At 39.8% G+C, this 23973-nt stretch overlaps 1 protein-coding gene across 1 annotated transcript; it reads left to right on the top strand.

The window, feature by feature from the left end:
* The first annotated feature begins 728 nt into the window (after positions 1–728).
* LOC146628595 (uncharacterized) lies at positions 729–23877 on the top strand. The gene is made up of 6 exons (XM_085359611.1): positions 729–938; positions 12055–12196; positions 12650–13097; positions 13393–13635; positions 13766–14013; positions 15398–23877. Exons 2-6 carry the CDS (start codon positions 12063–12065, stop codon positions 17703–17705), a joined length of 3381 nt encoding a protein of 1126 aa, XP_085215737.1. The 5' UTR covers positions 729–938; positions 12055–12062; the 3' UTR covers positions 17706–23877.
* The last annotated feature ends 96 nt before the right edge of the window (positions 23878–23973 follow it).

Below are 23973 nucleotides of genomic sequence, written 5' to 3'. Positions count from 1 at the left end.
ACTACGATGACCTGGATGACTGAGAACCTTCACAGACATATCTGTTTATTTCTGTTGTAAAGCTGAACATTTTAATGTGGGAACCTTGGTGAAACTCCTGTATTGCCTTTATTTTTTAGTTGCAGCCAACAAACTGCTATTATGGAGGAAACTGGAATCTTTTCCCACTTAGCAGCTTTTAAATTAATTGGGTAATGGCACAGTCTCCTTTAGCTTTCATTCCCACAAACTTGACACCTTTTTTAAAGCTAGAACCAATTTTGTAAAGCAGGACAGTTTCACTTCCAAGTACTCCAACTGTCAGGAAGACAGTTAACCCAGCTTTTCCCACGGGAGCCTGGATGCCTGCAATCTGATATGGAGAGGTGTTTCAGACTCTTTGTGCTGATTGGCTGATTGCCAGGCGGCGTGAGAAATCTCTGGAGGAGTAAATGTGCATGTTACAGCTGTTAAAGATTCAAAAACCATTTGGTTTCTGATTGGTTAACACTTGCAAACAGCTGTCCTGTTTGTCTATGCAGCTGCACCTGTTAATTAAAAATCCATTTCGATTGTGCACAATTCATGTCACTTCTCCGTATTTCCATGCAGCCGGCTGCTCCTGTCCTGTTTCTCGTTGCCTCACCCTGAAACTAAATTTAGAGCTCTGGATCTGTTAGCGTATGATGTAAAAATAGCAAAGAAGGGAAGCCTTCTCACCACAGAGCAGAGACACGGGACACACTGAGTGTACGCTGGTAAAAGTTAAAAGCAGAAACGAACTGAAAACAGAGAGAGAGAGAGTAAGACAGGAACCACTGAAGCTGCTGTAAAGTGTAGAGACAGACAGGCGCAGACACTGACAGTCAGTAGTGAACACAAACTGTGGTCCACATTAATGCAGAGTTACATGTAAGAGGGGATTTAAATAAAACATCTGAGACACAGAAAGACTTCAGGTAAGTTGGGATTGTTATTTTTAATTTTACATTTATTGAACTTCCTGTATATTGTAATGAATTAGTCACTCATATAATTCATTTCAATTAGATTGTTGAAGAAAAAAAATACTAAAGATACCGAATGAAGAAAGCTACATTACATGTCTGTGTGCATCTGTAAGTTAGGGCTAGACTATAACACAGAGGCTCAAGGCTCAAATACTGCTAGAAGCATAAAACACTTATCTTGGACATGCCACTGGTCAAGCTGCACTGTGGGTAATGTAGGCTCCCAGGGTTAACTGCTTGGACTGTCAAGTCTTACAATAACAAAAGTATTACATTAATAAAAGCAAAACTTAAAAGACATTTTTAACCCTCTCAGGTCTACATCACCATTGGTGATGACCCAAACCTGAACTCTAACCCTGGGCAGTCAGATTATGTAATTAAAGCTTGTTTTTTATGAATTTCTTCTCTCAGGTCTCATCAATTAGGGATCAAGGAGAACAACCATTTTCACAAACATTAAAAACTTTTCCAGAATAGTCTGTTTACCTTTCTCCAAATGTGGGACAGGATTAGCACCTGATGACTTAGACCTCAGAGAAATAATTTCCACCCACTAACAGAAAACTGTAATAAATGCATTATTTGAAAGACCTAATTTGAGCATATTTGACATATGCTCAAATTAAAAACCCAACATTATCCGTTAATAAGTTAATGTTCCTGAATGCAAAAAGTAACAAAAGGCAACTTTGGTCAGACGTTGATCTAATCTTTACAATAACGACTAAAAGTAAGATTTGAATCCTCTCAAGCCCAGGAGCTCTGATTGTCAGTCCAAGCTTTATTCTTATTTCCTTTTTTGCTTTTCTAACTTTTCTGATTCCTGTACTGTGCTTCAATAAAGCAACATCTTTCATCAGGTACAGAATATGAGAGAAGTTTGCCTTCAGGTCTTTTGAAGACATTGTGAAAGTGTTTATTAGCACCACTACAAAGCATGTGTCATGGTCAGTGTTGGGTAAGTTACTTTAAAATAGTAACTTAGTTACATTACTAGTTACTTCTCTCAAAAGTAACTCAGTTACTTCAAGTTACTCGTTACTTTCCCTAGTAACTAGTTACTAGGGAAAGTAACTTTGGTTTTACTCAGAATTCTCTTGTTAATGTGTTTCTTCCATAACTTTGCCAGTCTTCTAGCTTGCTTACTTGCCACAAGTGCACTGTGCCACCTACCAATAGAAAGGAAAAGATAATGTGCATATTTCCACGAGAGAAATCCCACGCCTGGACCGTCATTGACTGCTGCCATGATTCTAGCCTACGTCACAGCGTCATGTGTGCCTTTTACATCCAACACAAAAACTGCAGTCGTGGTGCGTTCGATTGTACTCAGAACTCGGAAATTCTGCCTTCTGAATAGGAAGATGTAGGCAACACCAGACTGCAGATGAGCTGCATACAGGGCTGGACTGGGACAGAAAATTGGCCCGGGCATTTTGACTAGAGACCGGCCCACCATTATAGGAAAAATCATAAAGCCTTTGAATGAAAACAAACGCTGTTGTGACAGTGATGTTCACTGTTTTGATGGTATATATGCATCAATCTATCAATCGTTTGTTGTAAGATTCAGTTAATTATTTTTTAAAAGCTAGACATTTTAAATGAGAATAAGAAAGAAAAGTATTTCTTTGTGCCCCCCTCTCCTTGTTAATGCCCTACATGGCCCCCTGGCAACACTTTGCTAGACCCGCCCCTGCACAGTTACCAGCTGTCAGCTACCTAAAAAAGGATCCTGGTGTTATTTGTCTCTCAGAAACAGTTCATAACTTCCCTTCAACTCATTCATGTCACCTAAAAGGTAAACCTCCTTCTCCATCACCTGTTCAGCTCTGATGATCCAGTAAGGACATCTCCTGGTTTCATCTTCATGTTTCCCTCTCACCACATATACAAACCATATCATGACCAGCAGCTTTTTTATAGCTGTGGCTCCAGCAAACATCAGCTGATACTAGAAATTAATATTAAATAAATTTTAACAGCTGATCAAGCTTAAAGTGCTGCTGTTGTTTAGCGCGACATCCGCTGGTTTCCTCTTTCGGCGCAAAGTGGGCGATAAACAAACAAGAGAGCCGATCAGCTGATCATTGATCAGGTTCATGATTGAAGTAGAAACGGGAGAGGGAGGGGGGAGGATGAGAGAAGAAGAGGCAGCTGTGCAGCAAAGACACAGAATAACTCCAGCTTTGTGCCTTTTCCATTGTAGCTGAAGTCCGGGGCAAACTTTTCACCTCAATAAGAAACGTGTAATATTTTCTCTGAATACCAGACGGGACGGTTGGCAACTCTAATAACTTATGAACAAAATAAAGTTCAACATCATTAACTTCATAGCACCCACCCAGCTGTATAGAAACTCCGTCATGCTAGCTAGCATGCAGTACGGAAAAAGTCAGAATAACGAAAACAAACTCCACCTAAACTTGGTTCATATCTGACCCAGAGAGACTGCAGGTCATAACTTCTTACCTGAAGTTCAGTTCACACTTGGACCGGCGGCCGCCTCGGGTCTCTTTTCCTTCTGCGTCCCTTTTCCTTCATCCACCTGCTGGCTTCCACCATTTGCTAATGTTACTGAATCTGTGGAAGCTCCGCGATAGCCACCACACGAAGTAACGAGTAACGACCCTATCTAAATCCCAGTAACGACTAACGCGTTCCTGATTTTGGCATAATAACTAGTTACCGTGCTCGTTACCACAATAATAACGTAGTTACTGTAACGTGTTACTTAATAACGCGTTAGTCCCAACACTGGTCATGGTGCTATGGTTTTGTGTTTTTGAACTTGGATTCTCTTTTAATGAACTTAAGTTTTGGTTTGTTTGGTTAGTGTTTGGATTTTTGGTTTCTTTTGATCTCTTTTGTGAGTTTTAATTGATGTGATATTAAGTCTTTGTTTCCATTTTTTACTTTATGATTATTATAGTGCTGCGTTTAAGTTATTGTCATATCTTTTCTTCTGATTTATGTACTGAGCAATTGTAGTACTGTGTTAATACCTTTGTCCCCCGGTGTTCTTTTCTCACTGACATGTCTGTGTTAGTTCTCTGTTGGTTATTTCCTGTTTTACTTTGAAAGTCCTTTATGTGCCATGTGTCATTTTTATTTCCTGTCTAGCTTTCCCCCTGTTTCCCTGATTCTCTTCGCCTGTTGATGGTTGCTTTTTTTTATGCTCCCTCCTGTTTCTTGTGGTGTAATTAGTCCACCGTTCATGTTAAGTCCCTTTTTTTGTCTTTGCTGATTCGCGGTTCTCTCTTGTGCTGTACTTTTCACAATTCTGTGTGATTTTCTGTGTTTCTGAATTTCTGTATCATTATCCTTTAGACTTAGTTTATATTTAACTTTTTTATCAGCCATTAAAGCTCCCTTTTTGTTACTTTGTCCTGCATTTGGGTCCTCATATCTGCACTGCACCAGTTGTGGCAGGATTACTTTACTAACCAAGCAATTTTGTTGACAAAACCTAAAAGTTCAACACAAAAGTTTAGTCAGGACAGGAGCACTCAGAAACCTGTGTGTTCTCATACCCCCGCATCCTCCAACTTACAAAGAAAAATGAAAACTGTTAACCACTTCCTCAGACTCCGAGGAGAGGACGGATAACAGTTTTAACTTTGTGTCAAAAATAAAGAGAGATATGCATCTTTAGCCTAGATAATCATAGCTGATACTTGCAATCTGTGGTATGTTTGGAAAGGTTTCATTTCATTTATATTTGTAACCCTTCCAGGCCTGTAGTCATTTCTTTTCTTGAGTTTATTGTCATTTGATTCTTGTTAAGTGTCCGATGGGGAAATCCTGAACACTGAGGTGGTGAAGGAGATGTGAGGTCATTTTCTAATTTTAGTTCACCATTAGTCTGTTAAGTATGCTTCATTTATTTACACAGACACTGCTAAGTCCAGAGTCAGTTTTCCAAGCAGACACAGATTAAAGGCGGGGACCTTTCTGAGTTCACTGTAACTCTGACTCTGGTTGTCCATATTATTGTAGTTTATCAAAGTATCATATACATATCCTGTGTATAATTTGACTGATTATTTCTAGAAAATGTTGAGAATCTTCATTTTATTTAAATAGTGAAAGCCTCTCTCTATTTTTGAATCATAATGAACTGAAGAGTACAAACCATTGACTGACAGCAAAGGCATTAACATATACACATTTTCAGATTAAAATGAACAAACTGACATTATTATTATGTTTAAATGACACAGAATCTCCATCTTTCCTGAATCAGTGCTGTGATGTTTTGTTGTTGTCGCTCCTTGAAGAAGAGCTGAGTTTAATTTTAGAGCATAAGTGGTGGTCTGGTGTCACAGTTACATGAGCCAGTATTCAACAAGACGCTGCACTGAGAACTGGACCAAAGCTGGGCTCAAAACTGTGTTGAACTATCGGTATGTATCTAAGAGGAGACTGGGTGGTGATTACTTTTTAAGTACCAATTTAAAATGTTGGAACGGTTTCATATCGAATACCGTTTCTGAATTCAATACGGAATGAAAGTATGTTTATCTAGATAAGCTCAGTGGTGTATTAGCAACTTAATTTACTGATTACTCAAAACTGGAAACATATTTTGAAAAGCCATACAGAGAAAACAAGGTAAAGAATGGACATTTGGTGTGTTGTGTTTATAGGCTGCAAATGTTGTGCTACATTTCTGGGTTGTATTGTGTTTGTGTACTGTGGGAATTGTGATGATCTTCTGAATAGGTTCACTACTTCAAAGTTTAGTCTATGTCTTTGAAATTATTGCAGTATAACTTGGGAAAACAGTAAAGTGTCAAATTAATCAGTCAAACTGAAAAACCAAACTAAACTTCAAGGAATACAGTCAAGGTAGACAATATGACATCTGAACTAAGAAATAAAAACCTGGAAAGGATATTTTAATAATTCGTTTTAATAATAAATGTTGTAATGAATAACCAAATGATGCTCCATGGTGCAGTTGTTAACATATTTACCTTACACTCCAAAGATCTCCATTTTGAGACCAGATAGAAATCTGTGTCTCAGTATCTCGCAAGACCCCACAAGAAAGTTAATAACAATAATCTATGTAACATTTTTCATTTTGAGGCGCATTGTTCCAAGAATGTGCAGCATACGTCTAATTTTTTTTCCTGCAATCTTGAATAACTAATGACACTTAAAGTCAGAAGTAGCCCATGATGTACTTTAGGAAGAAGTAAAAGAATCAACAGATCTCTGGTGATTCTTTACCAGCACACCAAAAAAAAAAAAGCCCCATTTTCAACACAGGTGCCTTTGCAAGAGACAAAACCTTTTAAGGAACTCAATTTCCTGCATCAGTTTCCAGTGGATAAATCAGGGTCTAAATGAGGAATACAGACATCCAATTCCAGTCTGGCATGTACACATTCTTCCTACCGCTGTCGCATTATTGTTATTATTAAATCCTTTATAGTCTCATTGAAATTTAGATCTATTTTTAGAGACGTGTACAACAAACAGTCCAAATATTGAGACAAACAGCTACACTGATCACAAATCAAGAAAAACATATGCAAAACTAGTTGCAGATAGACAAATATAACCTTTTAAAATGTTCCAGTTGAATCACAGAATGCAGTTTCATAGTTTTTTGTAGCTCGTTACATTTATTGGCTGCAAATTATTTCCAGTTTTTCCAAGTTCAGTATGAACAGCAAGTACAGCTAATGTTAAATGTCCTGTGACCTGATGCTGTAAGTACTCACTTTAAATTCAAACAAGAAGTAGAGGTCTTCTATTTGCTAGGGAGCATTGTCACACTTTTCCATATAACATACAGAGGAGTAAGAAAATACCTGTGATGAGTCATAATGTACTTCTACAAATAATATTTTGATGCATGCTCAGTCATCCACGTAAGTAAATCCCAAAAGGTTGATTCTGTTAATCTGGACGTAACATTTTCAGTAGGAGAAACATTTCGTCACTCATCCAAATTACTTTTTCCGTCTCAGCTGACTGCCACTGAATGAACAACCTCACAGCCCACTGTTCATTCAGTGGGCTGGTTTCAGTTATTAACAGTGTTGGGAAGGTTACTTTTAAAATGTATTCCATTACAGAATACAGAATACATGCCCCAAAATGTATTCTGTAACCTATTCCGTTACGTTACTCAATGACAGTAACGTATTCTGAATACTTTGGATTACTTAATATATTGTAGCGAGTTCAGACAAGGAGGAGACGGAGGTATCGTTTGGTCTTGCTTCCCGTGAGCTAGCCAGGGAGCACAGCCGTTTATTACATTTGCAGAAGAACACACTGCCACTAGCTAACTGCTCAGCGCGGCAACCACAACACACATAGGGCGCCCTCTGACCCCAGAAGGACACACCGTCGCAGCGAGAGGGCGTCACCCGTCACCATGGCAACATACACAAAACATAACTGTACAAGCAGAACCCCGAACAGCCCAGACCCGCTACAATACTATCATGCTTTTTACAACAACGTGAATGTACTATTGCTGTGTGATTTATTACTATTACTGAAGGTCCGCGACTCCGAACTGTAGTAAAGGGACCTCTGACTAATGCTGGGCTCACACTGTGCGATTTTTGGCCCATTTTGAGCCGATTTTTGAGTCGTGCGATCGTTTTGGCGATCGGCCCGATTTTGGCCTTCATCGTGCGTCGTGCATCGTGTAGTATACGTGGGGTAACGAGAAGCGATTGACACCTCACGACCAGCTCCCGATCATCAATCGCTTGGTCGTGAGGGTGTCACCGCAGTTTGCCACACTGCGCACGCGCAAACACAAATGTCAGCGAAAAAGACGGCGTAGCACGGCAGTGCAGCGTGTGATCTGGACACAAGCGATGGAGGCACAACCTGTAGAACCATCCGAGCCCTTTCGATGTGGCCTCACAAAATTATCAACAACCGTGAAAATAGTTGGATCGACACTGCTGCTCAATCACAGCTGCCTGACCAATGTTTTTCATTAGCAATTTAGCAAAGTTGATGGTGGTGGTGTGTCTGTGTGAGTGAAAGACGGAGAGGGAGAGCGAGCGACAGAATTTCTGTTATAACCTTCATTTTTATGGACGCACAGTGTGAGCACTCAGGTCGCATCAGAGCATCGGGCCGTATAGTGTGAGACCCTGCATCGTGACCTATGAACTTCTAACCCCTGCGAGTCAATCGTACAGTTTGAGCAGGAGCTGAATCGCGCGACTGAAAAAATCGCACAGTGTAAGCCCAGCATAATACGGCGGGGTCCCTGTCGGCTGGTAGCCGAAAAATAGCTCTACTTTGTTGTGTGGGTCAACTTTTCTTGCGACAGACAGAGAGAGGCGTTGAAAGGCTGCTCCAACGGAACTTCTTGTTTTCGGAGGAAAACACGAACACAGTGTACAGTCGAGTCTTAATAGCTTACTTACAACTGGGCTCGTCAGGCACTCTTCTTGGCTGCAGTGGTTATTATTATATTTACATGCTTCCAGCTCCCGTTTTTGCTCGATGACTGCTCGTACCTTTCCACTCCCCTTTTTCTCCCTCCTAGCGCTCACAGACACATAACGTGTATGGCAGTCCATTCTCCCAGCAGCACGGACTACACTGAACATGATGCTACATTCTTTAGAGCAGTGGTTCTTAACCTTGTTGGAGGTACCGAACCCCACCAGTTTCATATGCGCATTCACCGAACCCCTCTTTAGTGAATTTTTTTTTTTTTTTCAAATTCAAGACATAGATATGTTTTTTTACTGGTGCACAAAATGAGCCGTACATGAACATCACCTTGTTCAAAGAACAAAACCAACACAATGCATGAACTTACAACAAATTACATACCTGCAAATCAGTGTGACTTCTGCTGTTGCCTTTGAGAGACCAGTTCAGATATGCGTGGCTTCACCTTGGCAAGTGCCAGTCTCATGTCATTTTCACAGAAAAGTCTGTTCCTTTTCTTCGTTTTTATGTCCAGCATCGTCGAAAAGGATTGCTCGCAAAGATATGTTGTAACAAATGGTATAAAAAAATCCAGGGCTTTCTTAGCAATAATTGGATACTTGTCCATTTGTCGACACCAAAACGTTGAGAGTGTTGTTGTTCTGAAGAGTTGCTGTTGAACCTGGCTCTGCTGAATTTCAATGATTTCGTCAAGGTATTCATCATTGACATCTGCTGTCTCAACAGCAAACGTGAACGGCTGTCTCACCCATGCTGGATATGACTCTCTTGTAGGGAAATATCTGTCGAGAGACTTTGCAAGCTCATCTAAGTGCGTTGCAATTGTTTGCTTCAGTTCCGTGGATATAGAAACATCTCAGATTCCAGACACATCTTCGACCTTACTTACACAGTTGTCCAGAAGGGGGAAGTTTGCAAAGTTGTTGTTCTCTGTTCGTCGTTTCCATAACGTTAGCTTTTTTTGAAAAGCCTTCAGGTGTTCTTCCGCTTCTATGATATTGACTCCACCACCCTGCATCTGCTGATTGAGATGATTGAGAGCTGCGAATATATCAGCCATGTACGCTAAAATGAGAATGAACTCAGGATTTTTGAAGCAATCTGCATGACAGTGTTGGTGCTCTTGCAAAAACAGGGCTAATTCCACACGCATGGCAAAAACACGATTCAGCACCTGTCCCCGGGATAACCACCGAACATTAGAATGGTACAGAAGTACCTCGAATTCAGAGCCCATTTCTTTACACAGCTCACTGAAGATGCGGTGCCTCAGAGCACTATTTCGCACATAGTTCACACATTCCACCACGGTTTTTAATACTTCTGCCATTTTTGGGGGCAAGGTTTTTGTTGCCAATGCATGCCTGTGCAAAATACAATGAGTCACAATGATGTGTGGTGCATCGGCTTTTACTAGCGCACCAAAACCAGAGTTTCTTCCCAGCATGACGGGAGCTCCATCTGTACAAACTGCAGAAACCATGTCCCATGAAAGATTGTTGTCTCGGAAGAAGTCATCCACAAGCTTCTTCACATCGGCTGCCTTAGTTGTTGTTGTAAGAGGCTTACAAAATAAAAAATCTTCTTTTATCATGTCATCTTTCACATAGCGCACAAAAACAGTAAGCTGGCTTAGATTAGCAACGTCTGTGCTCTCATCGAGCTGAAGGCTGAATTTTGCCGGGCTTGAAATCAGATCGGCGACTACTTGAGCCAAGATGTCTTTACTCATGTCTTCTATTCTGTCGCTGACGGTGTCATTTGAAAGAGGAATTTGTGATAATTTACCTTCGGCCGCTGTTCCGAGTATCAGATTTGCCATCTTTAACGCGGCTGGTTTCACAAGTGTTTCACCAATGGTGTGTGGCTTGCCCTGCTTTGCGATCAGGTAAGCAACTTCGTACGATGCTGTGAGGATCGGTTTGTTAACGGGTACAAATCCAAGAGCAGGCAGAGTGGGCCTTTCATCGAATCTGGCTCTCTTCACCTTGAATTCAGCAAGTGTTGTGTTCTTGTATTCCCCGTCTCCATGCAGCTTCAAGAAGTGTTCCTTTAGTTTTGCCGGTGCGAGACTAGAGTTGCTCAACTTGGCGTTGCAAATCATGCAGATAGGACGCTCACTCCCATCACGTTCCGTGATACATGTAAATCCATACTGTACATATTCGTCCAACCACTTTCTTTTTTTGCCCGGCATAGTTAGTATGGATTAAAATGTTAAAAAAAAAAATCACGCGAAGTACTACCACGACATTCACATGTTGACTACTGCGCGCGCTACATTCCCCGCAGGCCTGATTGGCCAAGCAGTGTAGCATGATCGTCTGCAGCCAGTGATGGCCAGAAGGGGGCGTGTCATCACAAATTTACAAGATAATTCGGGCGTGGCTGGACCTCTGCGACCTCCGCAGTGGAGGCTCTGCCGAACCCCTGAGACCGACTCACCGAACCCCTAGGGTTCGATCGAACCCAGGTTAAGAACCACTGCTTTAGAGCTATGCTTGTAGCATTCTGCCTGTTAGCTTAGCACAACAACAACAACAACGAAAAGGCGCTCTCTCACCCAGGAAACACACAGTCGCAGAGAGAGAGAGCGTCGCCCTGTAACCATGGCAACCGTAACGCTGCCGCCTGGAACAAAAGAACGTAGCTGTCAAACAAAACCCAAACAGTCCTGACCCGCGACAAAATGAAACAGGAAAGTACCGCAGTGTAATCCATTTATTTCAACAAAGTAACTGTATTCTGAATACCACCTTTTTAAACGGTAACTGTAACGGAATACAGTTACTCATATTTTGTATTCTAAATACGTAACGGCGGTACATGTATTCCGTTACTCCCCAACACTGGTTATTAAGCAAATGTACTGTTTATAGGGTTTGAGAAACCTGCAGTCAGCTGAGACTGAAGAAGTCATTTGGATGAGGGACGAAACGTTTCTCCCACTGAAAACGCTACATTCAGATGAACAGAATAAAAAAAAATATCAACCTTTTGGGTTCTACAGATATAGAAACATGCATGCCTGCAGCATCTCCACAATCAAGCACAGACAAAATTGTTGATTGTGCAATCATCGAGTTGTTCATGAGAAACAAGATTTGTTTCTAAACAAAAAATCCATTCTTCATCATTTTTCTTGAAAGCTGTTCCACTTTTTTCCCCCCCTCATGGCAGGTCTGCCACAAACGTCATTTTAAATCAACAAATGGAATTTTTTTTTACTCCACACTCATGGGAGTCATACTTTTGATTGTTGTTGTCAGTATTTTCTTTGGCTATGAGTTTTGACCAAAGACCAGGCTGCTTCAACTTAGCTGAGGGTTTGCCTGACATGGACCAAATAACAGACACATTGTAGCATATGGACCACATTTGGCTCACAAAGTTGCTGAAACCACTGTCAAGCCTATAGTTCACAAGTTTTGGGTTACATTTGGTCTATTCAACATTTTTTCCAGTGCTGTAGCTGACCAGGCCTTAAGAATTAGAGATTGGATCCTAATGTTTCTGTCATTTGGGGAAAAAAAACTCTAAAGGCTTCTTATGGTTGTTTTATCATCATTATTATTATTATTATTATTATTATTATTATTTCTACATCTCTCAGGTAACAAGATGTTGTCTACAAAGGGGCAGCAGAGAACATTCAGCAATGGGCGTCTGAGAGACCAGTGGGAGAAGAGAGCCCAGAGCATCGCCGACGACAACAAAAAAGAGGAACAATGGAAGCAGAAAAGTTCCACCAATCTGTGAGAATAAACCTTTTTTTTTGTACAATGTAAAGAAAATGTTGAAAATTTGAAAATGCAGCTATAAAGATTTTCAGATTTTTATCTTATAATTTATTTCCCAATTTATTATCACATTATTCTACGAATTCCTGAATCACCTCCATCATTCAAAGACAACAGTAAAATCAAACTTTAATGTCAATAGATAACTGGTCCAAAGGTACTTGTTTATGGAGCTTGGGCTGACTTGAAAAGACGCAGAAGTTTGTTTCTGGTCAAACATTTTTAAAAAGTAAGTTTTACATAAAATACATTTTAATTTTCACAAATCATTTAATTAATAATTTGAGACCAGCCTGTAATCGCCAGCCAGGAGGTTTGGTCCTTGGTCCACAGCTGATGAATGTTTCTGTACCTAAGATCTGTATTCATATACACTGATCCAGCGTGTTTTTTTATTTTAATCTGCAGGCTACTCTCAAAATGGAACTATCACTGGCTGGTTGCTAATGGAGACAAGATGAAAGATGGCATGAGTGAGTTTAAGAGGGTCACAAGTGGTGCAGCTGAAGCAGAAAAAAACAAGCCCAGAATTCGATTCAAAGTTGTCCCTCCTCCTCCCAAACCCAAAGCCGAGCCTCCTCCTCCACCACCTCCTCCGAGAAGGTCAACATCACCCAGACTTCGAAGGCAAAAGCGCAAAGTAGAGGTTGATGCATTTCGAATTTGCTGGAAGGACTCCTGGATGAGCTTGAAGCCACCAAAGTATCTTTTTCTGAAAGCCCAAGAGTTGCAAACCAGAATTCTAGGGTTCACAACCATAGAGCTAACTAAGAACAGCAAGTACAAAGCAAAGGGAAGCGGACTGAAGGGTGAATGGATGTTTCCTGCTCATAAGTGGAATCAATCCTGGAAACAGGTACAAACACTAAAATTTAATATTGCCTGCAGTTTTTGAGGTCTGGGAAATATTTTGGGTACAGTCCTGACTACACAACATAGCTTAATAGAAGGAACTTCCAAGGTGCCATACATGTAAAAGTGCCTAAAACACCCAAACAGGGTCAGAAGAAAAATAAACAAAACAAATCGTTAAATATCCTTCAAGGGACAAGTCACCTGATCTTAATCAAACAGAGTTTGCTGTTCAGTTAACATCCTGTTCAGATTTTGTAGATAACTTTGCAGTGTTGTCTTGTTTTTCTTGTTTCCAGGTGAAGAGTCCAGGCCAGGTGGAGCTTTCTGAGGCAAAACAGTTTCACTGGGATATTCTATTTCAAAGAGAGAACGTTTGTAAGGTTGCGATAGAAACATATTCTCTTCCTGTTTGGGCTGGTACCTGGAAGATCATGAACTTTCCCTTCAGGCAGGAGAAAAAGGACTGGGATCATATCTGGACTGACTACCAACAAAACCTAACCAACAACTTTGATCAAATACAACAGCTAGAGGAGGAGGTGGGGATCATTACAATGACTGTTGTATTGTTGATTTCTGCTCTTTATGGTTTGGCCAGATGCTACATGAGCACTGAATCAGATAAACACTTATTAATATTTGTATTACCACTCTTGAATCATCAAACAGGATGAACCCTTTGACTGGGAGGATTCATGGAAAATGTCTGGAGCAGATTTTGAAACAAACGACTTCACAGATGATGAGACGCTAAGTGAGAGTTCCTTCAGTGCGGACGCTGAAGTTATGATGACTATAACTGATGTGTGCGTACCAGGATGGAGCAAATCCTGGCTACTGTCAGCAGCTCCTCCAGAGGAAGGTGAAGAACGGCAGAAAAGCTGGAGCACTTGCTGGGGATATAAGCAGCAGCTCAGGTGAGTTACCACTGTGTTCTGCACCTGATGCTAAACATAAAAGGGCTATATTTGTAATAAGATTCATGAAGACTTGTTATCTTGCGTTATGATAAGGCAACTTGATAGTTTGTAAAACTCCACAAAAAACACAGACCTTCAAACAGGCACATTTTTCTACACCTGATGCTTTCTGGCTAACATTCACACGCTGATGAATGCATCAAAGAGCAACTTGGGGTTCCGTTTCTTGCCCAAGGCAAGCAGACTGGAGTAGCCAGGGATCAAACCACCAATCTTCCAGTTAGTAGAGGGCCTGCTCTAATTCTTGCTCTACCTAGGTTTGAAAGCTTTTGTTCCCTAATAAATGAAATGGTCATCTAAAAACAATTTTGCATTTACTCAGGTTATCTTTGTCAACTATCACAATTTGTCAAACAGGCAAAAAATAAACTTTGTTTAGTGGTTTCTTGTTTCCTGTTTTATTGTGAAAGTCTATGTCTCATGTGAGCGTGTTCAGTTTACCTCCCTTGTCTCGTCTCGTTAATCACTCCCAGCTGTGTCCCTCACCTGTCTGTAATCTCCCTGTGTTTCTCTGAGTGTTTTTAGGTCGTGTTTTCTGTCATTGTAGTGGCTGGTCTGTCTGTGTATCCACCATGCTTCATGATGGCCGTCGTCATTTACCTCTGCTCATCCTCCTTCATGTTCAGGTCCTGGTTTGTGTTCAGTAGTTTAGTTGTTCTCAGTTTAAATAGTTTTCAGTCCCTTTTGCTGTTTCTCCATTTGCATTTTGTGTTCAATAAACCACCTCACCTTCACTACTGCAATTAGATCCTCCTTTATTATTTCCCCACGGCTCACTCCACTTGCCGTGACACAAACAGAAACAAAACAGCTACAAAACCCCTCTGTTTTGGAGTTGCATGTCTTTCTTGGTTGTTTTTGTGATCTTCCCAAAGATGGACCTGATGAGCAAATCAGCTCAAATGTCTTCAGATTCAATTCAGCTCAGTTTTATTTATATAGCGCTAAATCACAAAATCAGTCCCCTCAAGTAGCTTTGTATTATACGGTAGACCTTACAATAATACATGCAGAGACCGGTTGGGGAAGGAAGACAGGATAAAAGACATGCTGTGGACGAGAGCTGGAGATTAATAACAACTATGAATCAGTGCAGAGAGGTCTATTAACATATAGTGAGTGAGAAATGTGAATGCATGGGAATCTCCCAGCAGCATCCCCCTTTTGCAGCATAACAAAGGGAGGATTCGGGGTCACCTGATCCAGGCCTAACTGATTCAGCCCTAGCCTGAATCACACATGGTTTACTATTTCTACTGTTATATTTCTATGAAAAGTTCTTCTTCATGTCCATTTAACCAAACCGTGATTTCATCCACAGGTGGTGCAAAGCTTCTGTAAACTCCAATCATCAACACAGTGCCATGCTGGAGAGAAAACGCAAAGCTACAAACTTCCTCTTCACATCAGAGTTGGACGAGGAGATGACAGACACCACTGAGTGGATGGAGGCCTGGAAGGCTCCAAGAGGATGGTTTAAGGTAGAGGAGGAGGAAACAGAGGAGGAGGGGGAAGCAGAGGAAATATATGTCAAAGGGGAGGAGGATGATGAAGGAGTGAATAATGAGGACGGAGATATGGATGAGGAAGAGGAGGATGGAAATCTGGATGGTGTGGAGGAGGATGAAGGAGTTGAAGAGGAGGAAGCTTTCAATAAAAATAATGTGGACAAAAAACTAGAAAAGGAGAGAAAAATAGAAATAGTTATAGAAAAGAAAGAAAAAGCCCTTAACAAGAAGGCTGAAGATGATGAGGATGATGAGGAAGAAGATGAAGGAGTGGATGAAAATGAGGAGGAGGAGGAAGAAGAGTATGAAGATACTGACAACAAGAAGGCGGGCAAGGAAGAAGACAATGAAGAGGAACAGGATGAAGATGGTGGAAGGGAGGATGGAAACAAAAAAGGCAATCAAAAAGATGACAATGAAACAGATAACGATGAGGAGGAGAAAGAAGAGGAGGAGGTGGAGGAAGGGGATGAAAAAACTAAGGTAGAGAAGCAGGAAAAAGACACAAATGAAAATGATGAGGGTGAAGTAGAAGAGGAAGAGCAGGACAGTGAATTGAATGAAGATGAAAGGGATGACAAAGTGGAAAAGCTGAATGAGGAAGGCACAGACGAAGAAGAGGAAGTGAATGCAGAAATAAAGGAAGAAGAGGAGGAGGAAGACATAGAAGATGAGGAAGAGGAGAACAAGAATGGCATAAATGAGGAGAAAGGAAACCATGATGGTGGCAGGGATGAAGATGCAGAGGTAGATGAGGAAGAGGAGGAAGATGAAGATTATAATAACAATGATGATGAAACAAATGTATGTGAAAAAGAAAAATACAAAGAGATGGACAAGAAAGATAAAGGTGGAGAAGAAGAAGAAGAAGAAGAGGAGGAAGAAGAAGAATCAAAAGAAGGAAAAGAAGAAGAAGCAAAAGAAAAAGAAGAAGAAGAAGAAGCAGAAGAAGAAGAAGAAGAAGAAGAAGCAGAAGCAGAAGAAGAAGAAGAAGCAGAAGAAGAAGCAGAAGAAGAAGAAGCAAAAGAAGAAGAAGAAGCAAAAGAAGAAGAAGAAGCAAAAGAAGAAGAAGAAGCAAAAGAAGAAGAAGAAGAAGAAGAAGAAGAAGAAGCAGAAGAAGAAGAAGAAGAAGCAAAAGAAAAAGAAGAAGATGAAGAAGAAGAAGAAGAAGAAAAAGAAGAAGATGAAGATGAAGAAGAAGAAGAAAAAGAAGAAGATGAAGATGAAGAAGAAGAAGAAAAAGAAGAAGAAGGAGAGGAAGAAGAAGAAGAAAAAGGAGAGGGTGGTGGGGATGAAAAAAATGAAACAGAAAGAAATAAGAGTAGTAGGGTTAATGTAGATAAGGAGGAAGATGAAAAAGATGAAGATGATGACAAAGCTGATGAAGATGAAGAAGAGGATGATGTGCAAAAGAATGAAGGCAATAATGTAGATAGCGAGGATGAAGAAGAAGAGAAGGAAGAAGAGGATGAAGCAGACAACGACCAGGAGAATGATGAGGATGGTAAAGACAGAGAGGAGAATGAAAATGTTGACGAGGAGGAAGGTGGTGTAATATTTGAGAAAGATGAAGAAGAAATTAAAGAGAATGACAAAAAAGCTGACCATCACAAGGATGAGGAAGAGGAGGAGGAGGATGAAGAGAAGGAGGCTGGTGAGAAAGAAAATGAAGCAGAGGTTATAGTAGAGAAAAACACAGAAGAAGAAAAGAAGGTGAAGAAGTCACAGAAAAGAATGAAACATAAGCCCGATGTCCCGCTCCATCTGCAGTTCCACAAACTGAACGCCTGCTTTCCCTCCTGGAAGCAGTCATGGATGGTGGCAGTAGCTCACAGAGGAGGTTGTGATGCTGAGGATGAGGCTTACGAAGAGGGTGAGGAATCGGAATTGAGAGCTTGGAAGGACTCATGGAGGATTTGTCGCTATAGAAAGCCAGATGATGATGACGTGGTGTGTTTCTCTATGGAGCACCGGAGTCAGCGGTATATGGGACTGACGCATGAAGAAGACAGCATGCCAAACAGTGAGTGGACTCTGAGCTGGAAAATGAACAAAGAAAAAGATGAAGATGCTGAAGAAGAAGAAGAAGAAGAAGAAGAAGAAGAAGAAGAAGAAAGTTAAAATTTTCTGAGAGGGGAAATTAGAAGTGCTGGGTATTATTTATACCTGATATGAACTAAATGTGTCAAAAGCTGGGATTGTCATGTCTTATTTCAGATGCTGACCAGAGATACTTTTAATCCAAACTTCTGTTCTGCATGTTTACGTTTAGGCTAGGCTACTGGAAAACTGCAAAAAGATATTTATTTCAACTGTTGATGCCATCAACAACCTCACATGCCCAGAAGGAAGTAACTAATACAGTTAGCAACATGTCTGTGTTTACTTTAGGTCAGATTTGAAAACTACTGATGAGTCGTGATTTTTTTTTTCTTTCTTTACGCTTCTTATATAGTTTGGTGCTGTTTTGTGATCCTTCTTGCTTGAGTGAATGTCAACAATGAAAAGTACAAAGTTAGCATGACAATTAACGGTAGCTATGCAAGCTAGCCAACTCTCAGTCGGTAAAAACAATAGCATTTACATAAGCCCGGAAATCCACAGTTCATTATCAGTGGCTTTCAGCAAGAGTTCTCCAGGTTTTCTTAAGGTCTTTGAGAGTTGTTCTTTTCAGTCATTTTCAGTCCATTCCTTTTCCTTCCCATTTTCAGAGAAATTTTTTTTTGTTGTGTATTTGTTAAGCACGAGCCACTTAACACTGGCCACCTAACTCAATGGATAAAAGAGTGTAACCTATGCATAACAACTGAGCAAAGAACCAGTTTTAAAGCATTATTTTACAAAGTTTTTTTGTTACAAAGACACATAATTTAATAAAACTCATGAAACAGTATTTCTGCACAAAACAAACAATTATTAATGGAAAACATGGCTTATATTGACATGGTGTGCAGAGTGTCCTTAACAACTTTGAGGAAACTGATCAAATGGAGGACAAAGAAGGTGCAGAAAATGAAAACAATATGTAACAGTATCTTTATCCAGTGTCCTGCATCTGGCATTTGATTCATCTCCTGTTTCCCAAAGTCCCATCAGAAGTGGTCTCAGTGGAAAGGTGGCTGTCAAGAAGCCATTTATACAGAGGGGAGACAGGGAGAGAGGCTGAGAAGTGCCAAATTACACAAGTACTGGACTAAAAATGCAGTGGTTGAAACAAAGATAAAGTGGTTGACAGCTTAAGAAGAATGTAGGAAAGGAGCCAAATGCCAGTTGGCCTCTTTACACTCAGCATTCGATGCTAAACTAATTTGATAAGTACACTCAGGGAGGATATCCTCCAGAAAGGCCAGCATAAATTTCACAATTTAACTTTTAAAAAAGTTATCCAGATCAAAAGCATAAAATGTTATGGGTTCTTCACTTGCTGATGCTCCAGAGCATCATTTGATTAAACTTTATAAAATCTTCATCTTTGACACTAGAAATTTGATATTAAAAATGATAACATACAAGGAAGTGTCCTGCTATAAGATTACATATTATTATTTTCACGTTTACAGTTATAGCTGCTTTTTCATCCTGTGTTACTAAATTTCTGCTAACTGCCTTCTACTGCTAGACTGTTTGTGTCATTAGACACCAAAGCTCTGAGGGTGTTGTGAAGATGTACAATTTACCCCACATCAAAACATAAAAATCAATAGCCAAGCAGTGAGCAGCTAATGGCTGTAATTGGTTAACACAATGTACTGACGGGGTAAAATATGAAGCACTTTAAGAGAGGTGACTGAGGTTTGTCTGATTTTTAAAGTAAGAAAATGTCATATTGGTGTTGTGTAGATGGAAGAGGCTGTGCAGAGATCAGTCTTAAACATTTATATGGTGATGTGCGTCTTTACTGCACTCTTTTATGATACAGTCAAGATCAAACTGCAACTTTTATTAAAGTTATAAACTGTGAATTTTACAGAAAAAAACTGCGTGTTTGTTTTCGCACAACTTATTCACACTTAATAGCACTACATAAGCACATTTTCAGTATTTTAGTTTCTTCCTGAGAGTGAGCGGTCAAGACTGATGTCAGTCTGCTTCATGTGTGCAGATCAAAATCTCTGTCTTTAGAAATTGAAATAAGTTTATCCAAAGTATTTTGAGAAATCATTAAAAGTAAAAAAAGAAAGAAAGAAAGAAAGAAAGGAAGAAAGGAAGAAAGGAAGGAAAAGAGAGACCCAAACTGAGTTCTAGTGTGGATTTAAATTGGATCTTGGATTTAAATTCAAATTCAAATTCAAATTCAAAATTTATTTGTCACATACACAGTACGATATGCAGTGAAATACTTAGACAACTGCTCGTGACCTAAAGAAAAAACGACTATGAATAGGATAGGAAATAAATAGGAAAATTAAAATGAAGGGTAAATTTCACTAGGAAAGAATAAATAAAATATAAAAATTAAAGTTAAAAATAAAATAACTGTACAACAAAATACACAATACACAAACACACAATATAGAAATGTATAAGAATATATGAAGAAATATAGAACAACAACAGCAGCTGTACAAGTACTAAATGGTAATTAAGAAATATAATGTCCAGGGTTGTGCAATCCACATGTGTAAGTGTCTTGTGCAGTGCAAATATGCTTAAAGTGATTTATTTAAGTGACTTAGTGATAAAGTGATTCGATTAGATGACCACGCAGTGTAGTTGTGCAGTGGCCACTAGTGTAAACAAATGTCCAGAATGTCCAGTGTGTGTGTAAAAACCATATGTGTGGGTCAGTACTATGTGGTGGTGTGATTGAGAGACCGTATCGCCTGCGGGATGAAGCTCCTCCTCAGTCTCTCTGTTTTGGTCTTCAGGGAGCAGAATCGCTTTCCTGACCTCAACAGAGAGAACAGTCCGTTGTTGGGATGGCCGAGGTCCTTCACTTGGTCCAGCACCGCCTGCTGTAGATTGAGTGGAGCCTTTCTCATTATACCTTTAGACTGCATAACAAATGCATTACACTGCAAATGTGTTTTTGTGCTGAGGAGTAACATAGTTGAGTGTCCTTTGGGATTAGTGACTAGTGTTAAAGTTTTTGTTAGGTTTGTGCATCAGTGCATTCTCAAACAGAGAGCAAAATCAATTTATTGAATGTGTTTGGAAACTTTTGCTGTAACTTGTGATGGTACAAGAAATAACAAAAGCACAAACCCAGGTTGAGAAAAACACTCGTCTGCTTTCAGTTCTGTGCTGACTGTTCTTTATAAAGCAGGCACTAGAGGGAGATGTTGCTCTGTCTCCATGAGGTTCATCTGTATGTAGGACAGAGTACCTTGAACTCCTAATAGTGTCTGGCTCACCTCTGAAGTCTGCACAGGCCCAGCAGACAGTGCACAGAACACACCAGTGAGAGTGGAAAAGATAAATAAGCATAAATAATGTAGCGCTTAACATAATATTAGAAGGAAGTGATAAATAATGAACTCAATTTGGAGTAATAAGTAAAATATGTATCTCTTATTAGACTGCTGGTCAGTCTGGAATGGGTAAGATGGATAAAAGACTCTGAGACTCATATTAAACCTATAAATCACTTTCCGTGAATGGCCATTATTATCTCAAATAGAGACCAAATACTGTGAAACCGCCACAAGTGCAGTTTACAAAAAGGGTGTCCAATAATTCAGTGCTCTATTTTCTCTCTGGCTCCACAGCAGGAGATGGCTTCCACAGCTTCTCTTCATCATTATATAATGATAAACTTGTAGCCTGCAAAGTTTCCCTCTACCCCTCCGAGTCTCCCTGCATTTTGTGAGCTTTCACATGCAGATTTCCTGTAGTGTTCAGATCAGGGCTTCCCCTCCTGCTGCTGACTCTCCTGCTGTGTATTAGCATGAGATCAGTCTGCATTGTGATGCTGCGCAGATTACAAAATACCCATTTCCACCTCTGATTGCCCCTCTGTCCTCAAAGTAGAGACAGATTAACAGAGGTGAGTGGAGTGGGGGTGGGGCAGAGCTGTAATACTGTTTTGGATAGTTTGGTTACTTCATCTGTGACCACCAGAACCAAAAAAAGATGCTTTATGTAATCTATGCGATATTTATTATTGATATATATTAGGAGTTTAGCTTTCATTATAATGACATTTGACTTGCAAGTGGAAAAAAATGGCATTTTGTATTTATTAGGAGAACATAGAAGAAACTGTTACCTTTCAAATAAATAAATAAACTATATGAACTTCCTGGAAGTTAACCAAAAACTCAAATTCTTCTGCTCACCCTAGATTTGATGCCAGCTGTCATTGTGCATTTCAACTGATTTGTAGCTTTGTTGTCTGTGAGGTGACTGCTACTAGGAGGTCATTCAAATGAACTCATTCTGCAGTGTTTACAGTCTGTCTGTTAGCTTCTAATGCTAATACAGGCAACAAACGGAGCTTTTCTACTGCTGCTTTGCAAGTTAGATGAAACATGATGTCTGATTTGATCAGATTCATGTTGCTCTGTACAACTCAGACCCACAGAACAACTTGCATATTTGTGTGTTGATTCATATAAACTGTGTTTTCCTGACTATCTTGGGTCCACATACACATTGTAGCTGTTATTGTTGCTACTGGATTAGAGCAAAATTTAGATCAGAGAACAATTTGTGATACAGATGAATTTCTAGAAGGTATCTGAGGGAAAAAGTTGCCCACACATTGAGTACCATGTCTGGACATCCATATTGCTTCACTTTCTGGCTCTGATGGACTTGTTTTGGAGCTGAGTTACAGCCAGACTCATCATCATTTTCAAACTGTCTGATTACATACCATAGCCGGTCACCTTGTGCAGGTGACCCATATACTGGCTTTGAGTCCGCCCCAGACCATTACCTGTGTGATCTTAGCAGGTGGGAAAGAAAAGTGAATGGACTTCTTTAAGTTTCTTGAAGATGTTTCGCCTCTCATCAGTGAAGCTCCTTAGATTACCATGACCTGGATGACAGAGAACCTTCACATTTTCTGTGTGTCATTCGCCCTCCCACTCTCTCCCGACACTACTGTCTGCACTGTCCCATCCAGTGACGGCAAAAAGCCTCATGTTCTGAAAACTCAGCATCTTCCAAATCTTCTTCTTTTCTAAAATCACTGAGGTTATTTAAATGAAGATTTTTTTCACCATTTGGGATATTTTTGGCATTTGTTGCTCCATTAAGTTGGTGGCAAACATTTTGTGATCTAAGTGTGGACAAATATTATTGCACAGAAATGACATAAAAAGCTATTTAAAAAAAGATTAGATTGAGATTAAATGCACCAAAACGCAGAGCAGAAAAAAAAACAGTGTGCAGAACTTAGAGCCATATGACTGTTGCTGTTTACACTCTCACTGAATACGCCTCACCCACCGGCCACCGAAACCATTCATCACAATGCAAGCAGAGTTTTTGAGAAGAAATCAGAACATCTGTTTAAGCATTTACCCCTGGATAAATGAATAGTTCATGACTAATAATACAGCCATTCTTTGCAATTAAATTTAATGCTGTGATTTTGGTTTTTGGGCATGGAGTGGTTTTAAGTTGTTTTATTTTGTACATTTACCAAATTACATTTAGGAGAACCTGGAATTATTCACCAAATTATTTAAAAGTACTATAAAACCCATAAAATAAAACTTATTAAAAAGGTATTTTACTCCCAAAAATCAGCGGCTGAAAGTTAAGCATCTTACTATACCAAGAACAGATTTCTATGTTTTCTATATGTTTCTTTCTGCTTAAGAAAGTGTGATACAGAAGTGTGTGTGTGTGTGTGTGTGTGTGTGTGTGTGTGTGTGTGTGTGTGTGTGTGTGTGTGTGTGTGTGTGTGTGTTCTTGTTGTGCACTGAGGAAAGTTTCAGTTTAGGTGGATTTCCTTTCAGGAGCAGGGTCATTAACATGTGAAGGTGAGGTTAATATGCATATTTACAGGGTGAGAGAGTGGGGGATGTCAGCGAGAGAGGTGGAGGAAACAAAGAAAGAAAGAAGGCCTGTGAGGTTTTATATGAGCAAAGAATTGAATCTACTGAACCACAGATGGTTAAAAGTACTTTGATCTTTTAATTCTTTAATGCCTCAATGTCAGCTTCCCAAAAACCGCTGAAAAATCATTATATACTAATATTTTTTCCACTTTAAATAAATTTTAAACCTTTAAAATCAGTTATTAAGTCACCCTAGTAATATTCTCTTAGACATTAACCCCTAAACTAAAAGGCTTTTATCTATATGTTATGTTTTTATCAAGTTAAACTGAAGAATCTTTATGTGCATCTGTCTTTATGTCCTGGTGACCATCCAAATAAAGTCAATTAAAAAAAAAAAAAACATTTTCAGCAACACCTGAAAAACTTCAAAAAGT

This window comes from Diplotaxodon limnothrissa, linkage group LG7 (assembly GCF_057381915.1).
Source record: "Diplotaxodon limnothrissa isolate DT_005_m linkage group LG7, D_limnothrissa_male_GT1.1, whole genome shotgun sequence".
NCBI classification, from domain to species: domain Eukaryota; kingdom Metazoa; phylum Chordata; class Actinopteri; order Cichliformes; family Cichlidae; genus Diplotaxodon; species Diplotaxodon limnothrissa.
Note: the sequence above shows the minus strand (reverse complement) of the source record. Positions and strands in the feature narration are given on the sequence as shown.